We start from the raw sequence: 20,378 nt of genomic DNA on the forward strand, positions 1-20,378 counted from the left end.
CACAATGAGGGAAATCATTATTATGGGTCCTTGATTATACCATTGTCTAACTGGATATTGGAAACCAGGATGATATTGAAACTATAAAGGAAGCAAGGTCCATTTGCAGGAGGGCCAAGTGATGCTGATGCTCAATAAGTGGAGAGATCCAAAAAAACTGGAACAGAAACTGAAACAAATGTGTTTTAATACTAGTCTTTACTTTTACCTGGAGAAATCTTTCCCAACAGTAAGTTGTCATTTATCTCAACTGTGGCTTGGCAAATCTTGTTGAGACAAGTTGGCCTACAAAACTACACAGCTTATACTCTTAAAATGTCTGTGAAACAGTGTGGGACATTGGAGGCCACATAAGTTCCATTTTCTTCTTCCCTTCAAATCATTGTAATGATTTATCATTTACAGATATAGAAATGTTGTATTAAACTATAATTCTTTCAGATAGCCATAACACAATTATGTAAAGCTACAGTCCACCGACTGCACAAATTAATATACAATCTACATTAATCAAATTCCTTAGAAACGTCCATTGGTTATACTAAATCTTGGAGTTTAACTTCCAAGATGTAGAAAAATATTTTTAACAAGGAGCAACTTTATATTAACTATGTAGCCTGAAGTCTACTGGGTAGATCTGAAACAAAGACAGAATGTTTAAATGAAGGGACAGTAGATTCAAAACATTATCTCTGTTTTCTCCGTAGACATGCAACCAGACCTGGTGGGATTGTCCAGCATTCTGTCATTGTTTCAGATTTCCAGCATCTGTAGTTCTTTGTGTTAATATATTGGGTAGATAGTCCAGTATTTCAGGCACAGAGGAGATGGAGTTATTTTTTCAGTAAGGCATTCACTGCTTACTTTTACTGGGAAACATTAATGCTGAATATTGCAGTAGGACAGACATAAGTTGGCATCCAATCGTTTAAAACAACAGCAGCAATAGTTAAAATACTTAATCAAACTAAAAATTAGAAAGCTGTCTCCCTACATTACCACCACTGTACAATACTGCCACAATTAATCAGGAAATGAAGAAATTGAAGTGTCACAATTTGCTGAGCAAGTAGAGATGCAACACAATTTAAATGCTGACATTTTAATTTTAAAGAGAAATTGCTGCAGATAAACAGATCTATCAACCTGTGGAAAGCAAATAAACAGGTTAATGCTCTGGGTAGAGGCCCATTTCTAGATGAGGTGGCCTTGGTTTTGGGAACAGTCAGCAGGACAAGACCGAATGTCCCAATCCATATACCAGGTTTCTTGGCAATTCAAGACAACCTTACAAATAAAAGAATCTGCTCCCTGGTCAAAAGAGGTAAAATTATATCAATACCACTTCAAAGGTTTTTTTAAAAAAAAACACATGTATTTCAATCACTAGGGAACGACCTCTGGAAGAAAATCAAACTAGCTAAATGAAGAATTACCCACTTGTTCAGTTTTAAACTTTGATGGAAGGAGTGGATGACATGCAAACCTCTACCATCACATCATACAAGTGCATTGAGAAAACGTGTAGTGTAATCACAATTAAATGATTTGAGAGCTGGAAATCACAATAGAATCAGTTGTCTTGGTTTTGTAGCAATAATAATGAAGTTATGTGCCTTCAACATTATTAAGGAGTTACTCAGGCAGCAATTTCAGGCTAGATGTGAAAATCAGAACATTATAGTTTTGCCTGCACTGCTCCTCCAGAAACTTTACTCAAGTACTATTACACCCAGAGACTTGAAGGACATGACATTATCATCCTTGCCTACTAGATTAGCAGTAAATAAGCCCAGAAGGGCTCAAATCACAGATTACAAATGGTGTGGTAAGTCTTAATTACTGCCAAATACACTTTTAAAAGTGTGGCTTCTCATTGCTTCAGGTGCTAATTATTAATGGGGTATTTTTTTTTAAACCATTTACTCATAAATCAATCTTTCTTTCTGTTTATCTCCATTCCTGTGCATGAAGCAAACATAAACTCCCTCCCTAACAGCATCGCCGGAGTACCTGTCGCAAATGGACCGCAGCAAATCAAGAAGGAAACTCATCACCACCTTCTCAAGGGCAGTTTGGGTTGAACTGTAAACGCTGACCCAGCCTGTGAAGCTGACGTCTGATGAATGAAAACAAATTACACATCCTGGTTTCAACTCTGAGGATAGTAAGAACTGCCGATGCTGAAGTCAGCGATAACACAGTAGGCCAGGCAGCATCAGAGGAGCAGGAAAGCCCGACCCGAAACGTCAGCTTTCCTGCTCCTCTGATGCTGCCTGGCCTGCTGTGTTCCTCCAGCTCCACACTGTGTTATCTCCACTCTGAGGATGCTGTTTTTAAAGACTAGGTCAGGAATCTGGCCAATGCTTCAGTTTCAGGTCCTGAACCTGTGTGGTACGTTCCATACAGAGTTTTGGACAGCAGGGGGCAATGATTGCAGGCAGTGAGCTAGGGCAAGTTTTTGAGATGTGCTCTCTGATGAGGATGTCAGGTTTTAATAATAAATTTAAAACCCCCAGTTCCTGAGTGGTGATCATGTGACAACCCACACAGGTGATGAATTGTAGCTGCAGCATTTCTTGTTGGAGGGTCTGCGTGACTCACCGTTCATCCTCCTTCATTCATCAGGCTCAGTCCCACCACGTTGGGCATCTACATTGACAATGGCTGCCACAATGCTAACTGAAAGTCCCAGTCAGTGCAGAAATGTAAACGATTAATAATCGGCCTGAACTTGGAACCTGCCTCGTGCCAGCAGGCACCTAAGCTGATCCCGCGCCACCCTCATTGCGTGGCATTGCAGTTGGCAGCAACCAGCATGCAGGCCAATGGTGCAAAACTGCTGGCCTGCCTGCCCCTATCTGCACCAATTTTTAAAATCCGGAACTTTGCGTCAGAATGAGGAGCTTTAAAATGATTGTTAGAAGAGATATGCTGTTGCTCTTCCTGTTTGCACAGTTGTCAGATGCTGTAGCAATGATTCAGTGATTCTAATCATGACAATTAGCAGTGCAACGTCCCATAAAAATTCTGCGATCAAGCAGAAGCATAAATATCAGCAAGATTAGTTTGTTTGCTAACAACTGCAAAATACAGATAAGAATTTTCTTCATGACTTGCATGACAAATAGGAATATTTTAATTATTAGTTTTGTAGCTGACATGATTTAATCTTTTAACCAAGAGCTCATACTGGCTCCTTTGAAGTGACTGAAACCAGTCAGTTTGTAAACAGCACAAAAAAACCCCACCAAATTAAAATTATTGTATCTCCGCTAATGCAATTCATGCTTCTGACTGATAGTAATTTAACAGGTAATTTTGCAAATCATAGAATATCATCATAGAATCCTGACAATGTGGAATCAGGCCCTTCGGCCCAACAAGTCCACACCAACCCTCGGAGCATCCCACCCAGACCTAATCTACACATCCCTGAACACTACGGGGCAATTTAGCATGGCCAATCCACCTAGCCTGCACATCTTTAGATTGTGGGAGGAAACCGGAGTACCCGGTGGAAACCCATGCAGACACGGGGAGAATGTGCAAACTCCACACAGACAGTCGCCCGAGGGTGGAATCAAACCCGGGTCCATGCGCTGTGAGGCTGCAGTGCTAACCACTGTGCCGCCCAAATATTTCCACTTGTGATGCTCATCAAGCATGAATTCAAATTTCTCCACAAGTCTAAGTGCAGAGATCACTGATCAGACAGAGACAGACAGCAATGATTCAGTACAGAAGCTTTGTAATCACAATTAAATCCCCCATGTGAATGGCTCATTTATGGCATTGTATAACAATTTCCAAACAGCTCTTTAAGACCCTACTGAGGCCAGTTAAAGAAAACCTTCAGTCTGCCTCCAGGTTCCCATGGGCAGCATGGCACCGTTTAGCTGCCTGGAGGCAGCCTCATGTTGGCAGACCGGGGAACCAGGCCTGGCTAGAAGCTGCCCATGTCTACCTAGATGCAGAAGCATCTCCTACTTGGTCTATTGAGGAGATGCATCACTGCTCCCAACACCCCAACATGGTTGCAAGATCCATTTTTCAATGAGAGACATGGGGATACTTACAATGTGTTTTCAAATTACTTCACAGAGGTGTAGCTCATAGATAAGCAACTAGATAGGTCAAGGATAATACCTTGGTGAGATTAGAGGTAACTTTGTCGGAATGGAAAGAAGATTATTTGACAATGTTTAAACAGATAAAACCACCAAACAACTACTAACACGTTCAGCTGGATGACAGTGGAGAGACATTGGAGGAAGATGGTGCTTATAGGTTCAAAAGGATGAAGCTGGATGTTTACCTCTGTCATGGTCACAAAGGATATGACTTCTGCCTTTGATAAAACAGCGAGCTGTTTTGGTACAGTGTCATAAGCCTGTAGAAGTTTTTTTTATTATTTGTTCATGAGATGTGGGCATCACTGACTAGACCAACGTTTATTGCCTATCTGTAACTGCTCAGAGGGCAGTTAAAAGGCAGCCACATTTCAGTGGGTTTGGAGTCACGTGTAGGGCAGACCAGGTATGGGTAGCAGTTTTATTCCCTACAAGGCTTTAGTGAACAAGATGGGTTTTTACAGCAATGGAGAGTGGTTCCATGGTCACCATTAGACCAGCTGTGAATTCCAGATTTTTCATCAAATTCAAATTTCGTCATCTGTCATGATGAGACGTGAACTCGTCTCCGGAACACAAATGTGAGATTCTGCATTACTGGTCCCATGACATTACCACGGCCACTCCTACATTACAGGGGAGAACATGGAACTTCAGAAAGATGAGGATGAATTTGGAAAGCAATAACACAGCTGCGGACTTCGGAGAGGAAAGGGAGCTTGGAGATGGCTGGCAGTTTGCAAGGTAGCATATTGGAAGGAGAGGGAAAACCTGCAAAAAAGAGAACTGTTCAGAATGGCAGCTGACATGGGAGGGATGGGTGCTCAGTAGTTCAGTGGGTATAAGGTCAAGTGAGAAAAACATAGATTTCATGGACATGACAAGCTTAGAAAGGAGATGAGGAGTGATTGGAGATAAACTACAGAAAGTACAAGTTCAAGTTCATCACAGGGCCTTACAGGAAGTTTAGTTCTGAGAGGCTAGTGGAAGGGAGGAGACAGGGAACAAGAAAAGGGAACTTAACAACGTGTCAGAGATAGTAGGAACTGCAGATGCTGGAGAATCTGAGATAACAAGGTGTACAGCTAGATGAACACAGCAGGCCAAGCAGCATCAGAGGAGCAGGAAGGCTGACATTTCGGGGTCTAGACCCTTCTTCTGAACAACGTGTCAGTTTCTCAAACACTAATGTGCATACCTTTGATGTGAAATAACTCCACAGAGGCTGATATCCATCACCAAGTCACCCATTATTTACACGTGGAGAGTCCTTGACACTAATCCAATTCCCTCAGAGGCAGCTCTCAGAGTGCACAGGATGTCTGACATTCCTGTTCTTATCTGTCAGCCAGGCCTCCCTGATTGGACCAGATTAAAAGCCCCAATCAGGGAACTCATATTCAATGAAGTACACCTGGCTGCTCTCGTCACAATCTCTACATCCCTCTCCCTCGGAGTCCGAAGGAATGGACTGGTTCTTCTTATTTTTGTAGATCCTCCTGGGGTGTTTTAGCAGCAGGTCAGGTTCCTCCAATTCTGCCTCTGATACGGGCAGTGTGTAATGCATGTTGGCTTGCCTCTTGTGCTGAGCATCTTTGGAAGAAATTCATTCTCTTCTGCAGGCAAAGGTGTCAGGTGGTGACATCCACCTTGTCCATCTCAGATTCCGAGGTATCTTCAAGGCTTGATGGAGTGGGAGAACCCATGGGTTCCGGTCCAGTCAGAAAGGCTGCCGGAGCAGCTGGGCACATTTTGCTCCCGCACCATTCGTGATTTTGCAGATTTCCTATGGTCCACATACTTATTCAGGACTGTCATAAGTATCTGAACTTAAACCTGACCTCATGCTGACCATGCCTCTTACCCATGCAGGACACTTGCCATGATTCCTACACCAAACTTCATCCCCTGAAGTAAACTGTCTCTCTCGCTTAGCAGAGTCTTGTGTCCGGCATTGCTGCCATTTCACTCCCCTCCCCCAGGTTCAGGAAAACCAGATTTAACCTGGTGTGCAGTCTTCTCTCCATTAGCAACTCTGCTGGAGCTATCTTTGTACTTGCGGCAGCGGGGGGATGGGGGGATTCGTTCCTGTACTCAAATAGGAACCAGGACAGGCTGTACCTAGTGAAGCTGTATGCTGTTTCTTTAAGCCTGCCTTCAAAGTTTGGACTGCTCTTTCTGCCAGACCATTGGACAATGGATGGTATGGAGCCATCCTTATATGTTGAATACCACCTGACTTTAGGAAATACTCAAATTCTCTGCTGGTAAATGATGGTCCGTTATCTGTGACCAACACTTCTGGGAGTCTGTGTACAGCAAAAGATGCGTGTAGTTTTTCTATCATCATCCCCATGTTTGACGAATGAACCATATGCATGTCCAGCCACTTTGAGTGGGTGTCCACAATAACTAAGAACATTAAGCCCATGAAAAGACCTGCATACTCTACGTGTCACTGAATTTGGGATTTACCCAGCCATTCCCATGAATATTTCCCTTCTAAGGCATATGTCCGCATATGCATAGACACCAAGAGAACATCCAAGTTCTCTAAGTGTTCCTTATTAGTCTTCCCTGTTATCAGATAAATGGTGACCTGGGGTAGACTTTGTAAAATGTTCTCCAGGTCTGTTGAAAAATTGCCATGTGAGGTATGGTCAGCGTGGGCAGTCTCATATATTGGTACAAATTCTTATGGGCATTAATTGAGGCTTACTTGTGGGAATTCTCATCTAACCACAACTGCAAGTACGTATGGCTCATATCTGGCTTCGTGAAGGAGGCTCCCCCACTTACAGTTTTGCGCATAAATTCTCTATGCGAGGGACTGGCTATTTATCCAGCTGTGAAAAGTGGTTTACTCTTTGTTTAAAATTCCCACAAAGGCAAACCAACCTGCTGGGCTTCACAATCGGCACAACCAGTGCTGCCCATTCAGCAAACTGGACCGGTTTGATAATTCCTTTGCTTTCCAGCCTTCTAACTGCTGCCTCTACTTTTTCCCATAAGGCAAATGGCACCGGACAGGCCTTGCAGAATCATGGAACTGCTTCCTGGTCAACATGCAAGGTGGCCTTGCCTCCTTTGATAGATCCTAGACCTTCCTGAAAAACTCCCGTGTATTTAATTATGACTTCACTCTGGCAGCCATTTTCTAGCTGGAAATGTTGAGCCAATTTGGGTGAACCTTTCTCAATTTTGCCACATCAAGCTTGGGCCTGAACCTTGTACTACGATCAGTGGTAACTGAACCAGCTGCCTCACATAAGAGACCAGAACCGAAGTTATAGCCTTAAATCGTAAAAGATTCCCCATCAAGGTTCTCAGTCTAGCCGAGGTCTTGTGCAAACTTAAAGGTTGGAGTTCAGAGTGAATTTTGTTCATTCTGCAATCACTGAAACGGCCACGTCAGTATCGACCTCCATTAGAACCGATGACCATTTGATCAGATGCTTATTTTGATTAGTTCTGATTTGAATTGCTAAGCAATTTAACTGTTCCAAATCAGAGGTAGGTCGACTTTCCAGGATGTGCACTCTCTTGGATACCAGCCTATGAATTCTCTTACTCATGTGACATTGCTGTGGCTTTTAAAAGGTTATTTTCAGAGAATCACAGAATCCCTACGGTGTGGAAACAGGCCATTCGTCCCAACAAGAGCATCCCACCCAGACTCACTCCCCTAACCTGTCCCTGTAACCCTGCATTTCCCATGGCTAATCCACCTAACCTACACATCTTTGGACTGGGGGAGGAAACTGGAGCACCCGGCAGAAACCCACGCAGACACAGGGAAAATGAGCAAACTCCACACAGATAGTCGCCTGAGGGTGGAATTGAACACGGGTCCTTGGCATTGAGAGTTCTCCTGGATTGGAAAACTGCATGTGAGATTCTGTGTCCGAACTTTCCTTTTTTTTGCCAAGGAATGCGTTTATGGGATGTTATGATATTGGACCAGTTAATTAGTAACAGTTACTGTATCTATTATACTGTTAATTTTCCAATAGAGTTAAATTATTTAAATTCCTTTTTCATTCATTGTATTTTAACTACAGTGTTTAAATAAATTGTGTTCTGCTTAAGTCGAGTAGTTTGACCAGTTGCATTGCATCGGGAACAGACACTTTACATCTGCTTTTAAAATAAGATAAAGTCAGGGTCTAGGCTACCTTCCTACAATATTTTGAGGGGGTCTGGTCTGGTCCATAACACTAAATTCAGGTCTAGTGGGACTCTTCTGCTTTCTTAAGTCTGCAGCAACTACAATGGCTTGCTGACCCAGATCCTTGTGAAAATCTTAACCGTTTATCCTAAGCTTGGGGTTTTGCTGCTGGCTGACCAGGAGTCTCCCTGTTCAGGATACGTTCTGAATGATGCAATGCAATTGCCTTCAAATGGTGTTCCCCAAGTCAGTCAGACTGGCGAGAGTGTCCACTTCCATCGGAACACACTACAACTCATTTGCTCCAGTTGCTGCATTTTCCAATGATAAAGCTAGTTGTAGTGCCTGTTTGAAGTCCAGTTGGGCTTCAGCTAATAAGCACTTTTGCCAAGTTACACCATTAATCCAACATACCAAACAGTCTCTCAGCATCTCTTTCAGGGTTAAACCAAAGTCACATGCTTCTGCCAATCATCTTAACCTCGTCAAAAATCCCGATACAGATTCCCCTGGTTCTCAAATTGACAAGTAAAACTGAGATTGTCTCAGAATTAGAGGGGGGTTGGGGTTGTAATATTCCTTAACTAAATCCAACAGCTCGAAAGGTTTTAGTATCTGGTGCCTCAGGGAAAGTTACACTCTTAATAACTGAAAAAGCTGCTGGTTCACAAGCTGTCAGGAGCTGCTTTTCATCTGCCCGAATGTCATTTGTCCAGAAAAAATTAACATATTCCTTCCAAATAATGTGCCGTCTTCATGGCAGGATTGAACACGTCAACCTAAATAATGGCACGATGCCAGAAATGCTGACCCTATCTCATAGATGACTGTTGCAAGCAAATTTCTTCAGCAGTGTGCTTTTTTCCCATCACCATTGAAATAATCTACAGAGGCCAGTGTCCTGTCACCAAGTCACCTTTTATTTACACATGGAGAGTCCCTGACACTGATCCAGCTCTCTCAGAGCCAGCTCACAGAGTGAACAGGATGTCTGACACTCCAGTTCTTATCTGTCAGCCAGAGCTCCCTGATTGGGACAGTTAATCTGGTCCAATCAGCAAACTCATTCTATGAGATCCACCTGGCTGACATCATTACAATCACTACAAATGAAATGCAATAACTTCAACTTACATTTCTTATCACTTTGATGTGGTGCTTCCTTTGTGACTTCAGCAAATCTACAGTCAGACTGATTGTACACTAACATGCTGGGATGTGATTACAGAGATTCAAACAAGGTAGCAAATTCAATAAAAAGAATTGCAGTACCAATAGAATAAGAGTTAGTAGAGCTGTTTGCAAATAATCTTAACGTACATACCAAATCAAAGACAGCTGGTCACTTTCCGGAAAAAGTCAGAAGTCCTGAGACTTCACTGGATGAAGGAGCAGCGCTCTGAAAGCTTGTGATTTCAAATATACCGAATGGACTATAACCTGGTGTCATGTGACTTCTGACTTTGTCCACTCCAGTCCAACACTAGCACTTCCACATCATGACTTTCTGGAAAGTCAAACAGCTGGCAAACTACAATCCCCTGTATATAAAGTACCTGGGAGAGTGTTCTCCTAAGGTTGAAGATCTGGGCATTGTGGCCGGAATGTTCTTGTTCTAACAGCATTTGCTTCAGCTGTTCCCTTTCTATTGCGACTGTGTTGAAGGCAGACTTTAAAAGACAATGAACTGTGAAAGGAAAACAGTAAAACACTATAATTAAATGGTTTAACTGTGCTGATTGCTTATCAATCTGATATTACCCTACAATTTTATTTTTCAAATAACTTTCGATGAAAAATATATCATTACCACCGAATCTTGTCTATTTAATCATATTACTTTTCATGAAGAACATAACTGGGGAGATGTATTGGTTGAATAACAGTTAACTAAATAGTACCGTAATGTAACTTAAGCATCAGTCCTTCAGATATAATTCTCTTTTGGAGGTAAACACACATGGTGGTTAGCAGCAGTGGCCATCTATAAAATACACTCCAATATCTTGACGGTAGACATTGGGAAATAGTTGCATGGTTTCAGAGTAAAGGTTAACCAAAAGTAAAAAGTTTACCTCAATACCAAGAATTTTCTAAGGCAAAGTTCAAACTTATCAGAATTCTTGCTTTTGTGATTTCTTTGTGTTTTTCCAGGTATGTACATGATTAATTTTTTGTTCAAAATGACTCATCAGTAAATACAGGTAACAAGGGCCCGTGGATTTAACTATTTGAAAAGTGAAGGTTTTCTACAGATTTCCCGCTTCACAAAACCCTCCAAGTAAATGTAGATATTTTAACCTTTGCAAACTTTTGCTATATTATAGCATTGGTGTAGAATGTTCTGCTCTCTACAGCAGCATGAACAATGATGAGAAGTGTCAGAAAATACAGATAAAATTGGAATCTTGACATTGAGAAAATTTATGACTTTTCCCCTCAGGATTTAAAAAGAAATTTTAAAACTTTGCTAATAAACAGCAACTACCATGTGTATATTTTAGTAATGGCCCAACTCATTGCATTTCTTTGCAACATCCAATTCTTCTAATCCCCGAGAGATCAGATGGTGCGAACTCCTACATGAAACCGAATGTGGGTTTGGTGGCAGCAGCTCGCTGTGTGCTTCTCCAAGTTGTCACCCAACTCCTTCCTCACCACCATGCATACCGTTCTCCTCCACCCTTCTCTCATGCACGTTGGCATCGGGAAACCACCAACCTCACCACATCACCATGTCCGCTCTTGGACCAACTTACACACCACTTCAGTCTATCCAAGTCTTCACTTTGGAGCTCAGTACACCTACAACCTGCTTGCTTCTGCAAGGTCATTTTACACACTGCGGCACATGAATCTCATGCATTGACACAGGATGCATCTCATGGCTCTTTGCTTCATTTCCTAGCACCCATTCACCTCACACTCACTTTAAGGCTGTCAGCCTGAGACTCAAATTGCTTTGTACAACACAGAGTCAGATACACACATGCCAGAGCCAGCATGGACTGACGTTGATCGCCTCTTGGATCCTGTTTATGGAATGCCTTTAACAGACCTGCCTGCTGTCTCTGTGCCTGCCTGCACATTGTAACAGAGTCATTAATGGCTGAGACCGTGGGGTCCTATCCTGCCTGGGGCTGAGCAGATTTCTGGTCTCTGGCACTTCTTAGAGTGTCACAGACCTGTGGTGTTTCTTGCTTGACCAGCTGCAGAGATGTGTCAGTGAGGCACTCAGATTGTGCTCCCGAGTCTCATCTAGAAAGAGAACCGACTGAGGTGACAGTCTTTGAGCTAATGGAGTGTGCAAGTGAAAGCCCTGCTTGATGTATCCTGGAAGGGCTGAATATTTTCCTCCTCAGAGGTGGAAGTACATCTGAGAATCTCAAATGCTGGCCTCGACTTGGATCAGGTTTGCTGGGTGCTTCAAGTGTCTACAAAAAAGGGAACTAGCTGTCTGAGATGAATAACAACGTGTGTAGATCAAGAATGAGTTTGCACTGGTGGTAATGGGAGAGCAGTTTAACACAGCACAATTAAGCTTACTGAATAGGTTTGTTTTTGAGGTTTCCCAACACGAACAGTCATGCTTTTCTCTAGCCAAATACAAGATTGTTTGCTCAAATGGCATGAGGGTGCTTCAGACCAGCATCTCCCCACTAGTTTTGTCCCTTTTGGTGAAGTTGTAAGGTATTTTCTCCTGCAACTAGTCAAAATGAGGGACTATGTCAGAAATGGATGGAGACCAGTTAGAGATGATGCACGAACAGGATAGATGCTGAGGTATCCTCAGCAAATGAGTAGGAGGCACAGAGGACAGGAGGGCTTAGTAGTTTGTCAGGATGAAGTGGGTGCGATCCATCGAGTGGACATGATGTATGCAATAACGAGTTAAGTCCATGAGCCTTTGAGAGACATGTGCAATGGCAGAGTTAGTGGGAGTGGTGACCCTGTGAGTGTGAAGAAGCATGGACAAGATGGTGGCATTTAATCTTGTAAAGCACAGAATATCACTGTAGTGATTGGAACCAGGTTGACCCATTGATGATGAGGTCATTGATTGGGGTTGTTAACCTGGGCCAATCAGGAAAGCCCTGACCAATATAAACAGGAGATTAGAATCTCCTCAGTTGAGGACTGACTCTGAGCTGGCCGGCCATAGCTAATGTATTGTGCACAAGTAAATAAAGGGTGTATTGGTGACAGAATACCAGCCTCTGTGCAGTTATTTCAGTGGCGATGAGAGAAAACAGGGTGTGCCTGAAGAACTTTTGCTTCCTACAATCATTGTGGAGTTGGGGTAAGCATTTCTGGCATCATGCCTTTATTGAAGAAGCTGACTCATTTGATGCTGCTGTTGAAGACTGGGCCCAGTATGTGGAAAGAATGCGATATTTTTTCCAGGCATATGACATTGGGACAGATGAAAAGTAACCAGTAATCCTTCTAACTGCTTACAGACCTGCAGCACTCTCAGTTATAAGGGGCTTAACTTTCCCAGAGACACCAGACACTAAAAGCTTCCAAGAGTTGATGGAATTGGTTAAGGAATATTAAGACCCTAAACCTCTTTTAATCCTGAGATGCTATCAGTTTTATTTGGCTGTTAGAAAGCTGGGGGAATCCTGTATTGGGATTTTTGATGAAGTTAAGATGACTAGCAGAGGCATGTGATTTTGGGTTGACTCTGAATGAGCTGCTGAGAGACCATTTGGTATGTGGGATTAATGATGTAACTGTGCTGAAACACCTACTAGCTGAAGCCCAACTGGACTTCAAAAGGCACCACAACTGGCTTTGTCATTAGGAAAAGCAGCATGGAGCATAGGAACTACAGGGCATCCCAATGGAAGTGGACACCCTCACCTGGTCGACTGAGCTTGGGAAACACCATGTGAGTGCAGGCAATCACGGAGCCTCATACTGGGCATAGCCTGAGCAGAGGGACCCCAGGCCCAGCCAACAGCAGAGCCCCACAACAAAGCCGAGCTTCGGCCAAATGGCTAAGTAGTTCTTCGGGATCTGGGCCGGCAAGCCATTGTAGTGGCTGCCAGTATGGGGACTCGAGACAGCAAAGGAGTCCTACAAGGCCCAACTTGAGTAAGAAAACTTGTAGGCTGGTACCCAAGAGAGTGCACACCCTGGAACGTCCTCCTACATGTGGGTTGGAACAATTAAATTGCTTAATGAGATCCAAATTGAAACTGATTTAAAATTAATGTTACGTTAAATGCTCACACAGTTTCCATGCAGGCCCATACTGGAGCAGCTGTATCTGTGGTTGCAGAATTGGTCTTCAACAAGATTTGCTTGGCTCTGCAATCTTTGTTTCCGCAAGACCTCAGCCAGACTGAACATACACTGGGGAACCATTGCAGATTAAGGGTGTGACTTCAGTTCCGGTCTCCTATGAGAAGCAGTTGGTACAGCTCCCACTGATTTTAGTAAAAGGCTCGGCCCCAAGCCTATTGGGACAGAATTGGCTGAGAAAGATTTACCTGGATTGGCTCAACTATTTTAGATTAGAAAATGGCTGCCTCAGTGAAGTCCTAGTCAAATACCAAGGAGTATTTCAGGAAGGGCTTGGGACTATCAAAGGGTCCAAAGCCCACTTTACATGTTGACCAGGAAGCAATGCCACAATTTTGCAAGGCCCACCCAGTGCCATTTGCCTCACGGGCAAAAGTAGAGGGAGAAATCAGGAGGCTGGAGGGTGAAGGAATCATCAAACCAGTGCAGTTTGTGGAATGGGCAGCACCGTTCATACCAACTGATAGCTCAGTCTGCCTTTGTGGGTATTTTAAGCAAACGGTAAACCGCTTCTCACAGCTGGATAAATACCCAATCCCTCAGTTAGAGGATTTGTACACAAAGTTGGCAGGAGGACTGTCCTGTACGAAGCTAGACATGAGCCATGCCTACCTGCAATTGTGACTGGATGAGGAGTCCCAGAAATACGCTACAATTAGTACCCATAAGGGTTTATACCAATATACAAGACCGCCATTTGGGGTATCATCAGCCTGTGCCCTTTTCCAGCGGACCATGGAGAACATTTTACAAGGGCTACTCCAGGTTGCCATTTATCTGGATTCCATGCTCATAACAGGGAAGGTCAATAAAGAACGCTTGGAAAACTCCGACATAGTGCTTTAAACATTTCTCCCAGGTAGGCGTACACCTTACAAGGGAAAAATGTGTGTTCCAGGCACCCAAGTGACCTAATTGGGTTACAGAGTCGCCAAAAGCAGGTTACACCCGTTGGAAGAGAGTGCAAGTGATCAAAGGAGCCCCGGCTCCCACGTCTGTACCAGAGCTTAGGTCTTTCCATGGCCTGGTGAATTATTTCAGAAAATTCATACATAATCTGTCCTCCATCTTGGCCCAGCTTTGGTCAGCCATGGAAATGGTCACATAGCCAAGAAGTAACCTTTTATGGAAGTGAAAAAGCAGCTACCATGATCTAAGGTGTTGGCCCACTACGATCTGTAGTGAGAGGTAGTGTGATGCCTCCCTGTACAGTATCGGGATAGTACTGGCTCACTGGTAGCCCAATGGAGAGGAACACCCCATAGCCGATGCTTCCCCAGACTTTATCTGGGCATATTTGCGTTCAGCATCAGCCAGAGAAGGAAGGTTTGGCCGTCATCTTTGGTGTGAGGAGGTTCCACCAGTACCTATACGGATGGGAATTTGTCATCGTAACAGATCACAAACCCCTGCTAAGGCTACTGAAGGAAGCCAAGGTGGTGCCACCCATAGCTTCCAGTAGAATTCAGCAGTGAGCTCTTATTCTCAGTGTGTACAAGTACAAGTTGGAACACCATCCAGGAAGCCAAGGGGCTAATGTGGATTCCTTGAGCTGCCTCCCACTGGCAGATACTCCTCTGGTGGTGCCTCCCCTGGAACAGTCCATTTCGGTTTTAAACTTCCTGGACACCCTTCAGTCACCACTGACCATATCCGACTGTGGACACAAAGATTCTGTCCTAGCGAAACCACAACAGCTGGTGGTAATGGGGAAAACAGAAGGGCCATCGCAACCGGGACTGAAACCTTTCTGGACTCAGCAAGACCAGATCACCGTAGAGGATGGCATATCACTTTGGGGAGCAAGAGTGATTGTCCCAGGTAGAGGTCGCCGCCAGCTACTGGCCAAACTCCATCAGGGTCATCCAGGGAGTTCCATATTTAAGATGCTAGCGAGAAGCTATGTCTGGTGGGTCGGGTTGGATGCTGACATAGCTGCATCCGTGGGGCAGTGCCCAGAGTGCCAACAAGGACACAAGTTGCCACCAGCAGCGGCTCCACATTCGTGGGAATGGCTGGAAAAACCCTGGTACTGGTTACCCATTGACTGTGCTGGTCCTTTCACGGGCTCAATGTTACTGGTCATCGTGGATGCACAGTCAAAGTGGTTGGATGTGCATAAAGTCTGTTTGGCAAGCTCAAGGATGACTATTGAGAAGCTGCGAGCATAGTTTGTGATACACAGACTCCCAGAAGTATTGGCCATTGACAATGGAACATCATTTCCCAGCAGGGAATTAGAGTATTTCCTAAAGTCAAATGGCATTTGGCACATAAGGACAAGTCCATACCAACTGTTGTCCAATTGTCTAGAAAGAGTGGTCCAAACGTTGAAGGCAGGCTTAAAGAAGCAGCCTATAGCGTCAACTGATACCAAACTGTTCCGGTACCTGTTCAATTATAGGACCACCCCACGACAGGAATAGCTCCAGTGGAGTTGCTGATGGGGAGAAGATATTCCCAAACCTAGGTGAGGGAAGTGTGAAACAGCAGCAGAAATACCAATGCCAGCCACGTATTGCCTCTAAGCAAGAGAGACTGTGTAATTCAGGGGACGAAGGCCTGTAGGTCCTCCCTCCTCCACCTAGTGTCGAGCAAACCTGAGTCCGAGATGGTTACAGCTTCGATACTACTGTGACCACAGAAAGAAGAGGAAGAGGAAACTTCCCCCGAGGTGCTCTGGACACAAGAGGTGGGCTACGGTCCAGTACAGACCTCCTGTACCAGAATCCGAAATCAGTGGGACAAAAATGTCACAGGAAAAGCTACAAGCCAAAGAAGAGGCCTACAGCTCCAGATGTAGCCGGGAGAGATGTAGTGATTGGAAACATGTTGACCTCTGACTATGAGGTTGTAGATTGGGATTGTTAACCTGGGCCAAATCAGGAAAGCCCTGGCTAACCAATACAACCAGAAGATTCAATCTCCTCAGTTCAGGGACTGACTCCAAGCTGACTGGCCACAGCCAGTGTATCGTGCACAAGTAAATAAAACGTGACTTGGTGATGGGATACTGGCCTCTGCGCAGTTATTTCAATCCCTGACTCTGGCTGCAATCGCAATCCAGGTTTGCTGGGTCTGTTGGTGTGGCCTCATTTTCTGATTAACAGGATACAGTCCTCCTCGCTGCTCCACCATCCATCCTCCAGTATCTCCAGTTCCTCATTTGGCTACCTGAACAGCCAACTTGCTTTTCTCAGACATTGTCTTGGGGCTAAAGGTACAGAACCTGACATGCTGTGGAGCTGGAGTTTAAACATGGTGCCAGTGGGGTTGTGTGAAAGCTGGGAGGTAGCAGCAGTGGTGAGTGCTGTCACCCCTCCTACTATGTAGCTATATGAGATGGGAGATGTACAGCCTGGCTACATTACTAATAAGAAGAATAACATTGCCATCATGGGACACAGCAGATTGGGTGCCATGAATCTCATTCAACAGAACACTGTCTAAAAATTCAACCTAAGACACATCCAGGTTTCAATTTTTCAAGAGTCCTAGTCTCAATCTTCTACAATCTACCTAATAGTATTAGAGTCATAGTCATATAGCATGGAAACAGGCCCTTCGACCCAACTCACCCATGCCAACCAGGTTTCTTCAACTGAACTAGTCCTATTTGCCTGCATTTGGCCTATATCTCTTTAAACCTTTCCTATCCTATGTATCTATTCGAAATATCTTTTAAAGATTATAATTGTACCCACTTCTACCACTTACTCTGGCAGCTCGTTCCATACACACACACAACCCTCTGGGAAAAGGTCACCCCTTTGGTCCCTTTTAAATCTTTTCCCTCTCACCTCAAACTTATGCCCTTTAGTTTTGGACCCCACTATCCTTAGGGAAAAGGACTTGCAATTCACCCAATCTATGCCCCTTAAAATTTTATCAACTTCTTATAAAAGTGACCTCTCAACCTCCTAAACCCCAGGGACAAAAGCTCCAGCCTATTCAACCTCTTCTTTATAACTCAAACCCTCCGCTCTCGGTAACATCCTTGTAAGTCTTCGAGAATTAATTATCATATGTACTTAGTTCAATGAGAAATGCCCCGGTTGGTTCAAAGCACTAACAACTTTATAAAAATAAAGCAGTTTCAAAACTTTTCCATCACAAACAACTGATTTTGATTTTTGTTTTTGCAAGTCTGAACGAACGCACTAACCACAAATGCTTTTTGTAAAGGCATTTGTAATGAAGTGACCACGTAGTAGTAATAATAATACTTAATGAATGACCGAAGATAGGTAGCCACTTGCTGTTGAAAAGACATAAGTGCACTTGTCACAGCTTCCTGCATTCATTTTCTTTTGGATCTGCTGTATTTCACAATGAATCAATGAAAAATGACAGGCCAATTATTGAAACATATAATTTCATTGCTCAGACTGCAGCTGCTTTGGCAAAGGATTCTAAATAGTGCAAATGAGGCAAATTTCAAAAAAATGTACTTCATCGCCTTTAGTACTTGATGAACGGCAGAAAACTTTAAATGGAAGCTTAAACCATTAATGACAACTTGCAGGCTTTTCCATTGTTGGTACCATCAGTGGTACATTTGCATTAATCCTTTTCAACAACAGCCTGTTCAACACAAAAAAAATTAAGCTAGGTTTGTAATGTGCTATTAAAACACATATCGTGTCATATCGGCTTTTAATTTTTAAGCTTCAATTCTCACAGAACGAGTTTAAAGAAGGTTTGCAACAATTTCCACAGAAGTGGAAGATCAAAGGTCTTAAAGATTTCCAGTCAATTAATATATTATTTTATACCTCTCAAGATTTGCATTTTTCTGGAGAATCAGAATGATATCAATTAATCTCACTATTACTTAAAGCTTTTACTCATTGGGGAAGTTACTAATTATTGCTGATTAATTTTATTTTGATCTTTACAGATACGCAGCAAAGAAGGATATTTAATGCTGTCATGAACACTCTAATATTTCACTTTACTTTGGATAAGCAGATAATTTTCTTTACTGAGTTGGGAACTACATCCCTTTGAATTGCAGATAACATTCTGATGTATACACACATCCAGAGGGTCTTATGATATACAAAAGGCAGAATTCTCGCTGTCGAAAATAACTTCACTGAATGTTTGCAATTTCATTCTTTTGGGTGGGATGTGGAGGTAGGGCGGGGTGTATTGGGGTGGATTGGGGTGGGGTTTGGCCTGCTAACCTGGAATCTGCACAGAGGCAGCAATGGGAGCTGCTAGACGTTGAAGCAGGCTGGTTAAAAGATCCACCTTGGTGCCCTGAAATTTCATTCCAGTTGAAAAACACAAAATGCAGTAAAGCTAAGAACAGCTTCCAACCCCCCTCTTTTCCTTAGCCTCACACTCTCTCTCCATGTCCCATCCACATCACCTCACCAACTCCATGGCACTGATATTCCCTCCATGTCAATTTCTGACCCCTATCCAATGCCCTGGTCCCTTACACCGTCCATGCTAATCTATGTTCCCAATTCTCATGGCTGACTGTAACCTCCATGCCAATAACTGACCCTCTGTCCATCCTGATGCCCCCTTGTATTGTCTTGTCCAACATAATGGCAACTCGTGCAAACCCATGACCTCCAACCCACCACACTTTGCCCTTACACTCTCCATGCCAACTCATCCAGTACCTGCCATGAGTGTTAATCAGGAGTCATGGTGAGATGAGATGAGAAAGTTCCAAGTATCTATTACAAATTTAACTACATTAATAAAATTAACATAAACAAAAGCCTATTTAATACATTCACATCCCTTTGAGTACTTAACCTACTTAGAAGATAAACTTTTGTACTTATAGCTCCATATTAAAGACAGTTCATTTCTAAATAGCCTCCCTCAGCCTTCAGTGAAACTGCTAATCTATAAGGCACCCGCTGAGATGATAGGTTATGCAAGCAATTAAGAAGCATTAATTTTATCACAATCTTACTCAGGCTTATCTCAACAAACACTGACTGGAATTAAAAGCACTGATTTTATTTTCAATGTAGACAGATTTTTTTTTTCTCCAAAATGTAAGGGCCAAGGTTTTAAATGACATTTTAACAGTTCCAAAAACACATTTTATGCATATTCATGTCTAAAACAATCCCAAAGGGTACCTGATCTCTCCAAATCACTTCAGCAAGGTTTAGACTCTTCCATCAAACATCTAAAGAGTTACATTTATGAAATCTGACTGATCGAAGTTGTGTGCATTGGAAGGCAGCAGCATTTTTAAGTGTGGACCTTCTGATACTGCTCCACACCCAACAAAAATTGTGGGCACAAAAACAAAGTTGCCGGAAAAGCTCAGCAGGTCAGGCAGCATCTGTGAAGGAGAAAACAGTTAACGTTTCTGGTCCGGTGACCCTTCTGTTTTCTTTTTCACAGATGCTGCCAGACCTGCTGAGCTTTTCCAGCAACTTTGTTTTTTGTTCCTGATTTACAGCATCCGCAGTTCTTTTGGTTTTTAAAAATTGTGGGCCTCAATGTCTGCGGCAGACCTTCCAGATTCTGGGCTCTGGTGCCATTTGACCAAGACAGAGCCCCCTGGCTTTATGAAATACGAGGCCACAGTTATGCTTTGTGGGCCAAAATGCTACCGTTTATACATATCATCCATTTCCAAAATTGTTTTGTCAACTTAGAAGCTAGCAAAAATTTTTGCCAACATAGATTCTTATAAAGTGCTTGACTCACTTAATCCATGCTGTTTCTTGTGGCTAGGTGGAAAATAAACATATATTTTCTACATTATGACACCAACAGCAATG

At 43.2% G+C, this 20,378-nt stretch overlaps 1 protein-coding gene across 3 annotated transcripts in view; it reads right to left on the reverse strand.

The window, feature by feature from the left end:
* The window catches only part of osbpl6 (oxysterol binding protein-like 6), a 164,416-nt gene that overhangs the window by 44,115 nt on the left and 99,923 nt on the right, over nt 1–20,378 (reverse strand). For all 3 annotated transcript variants that reach the window (XM_048598993.1, XM_048598991.1, XM_048598992.1), the window contains exon 11: nt 9,858–9,988. In XM_048598993.1, coding sequence (XP_048454950.1) covers nt 9,858–9,988 — 131 coding nt within the window. The remainder of the gene's footprint in view (nt 1–9,857; nt 9,989–20,378) is intronic.

Source organism: Rhincodon typus, chromosome 7 (genome assembly GCF_021869965.1).
Source record: "Rhincodon typus isolate 14 chromosome 7, sRhiTyp1.1, whole genome shotgun sequence".
Taxonomy (NCBI): Eukaryota; Metazoa; Chordata; class Chondrichthyes; order Orectolobiformes; family Rhincodontidae; genus Rhincodon; species Rhincodon typus.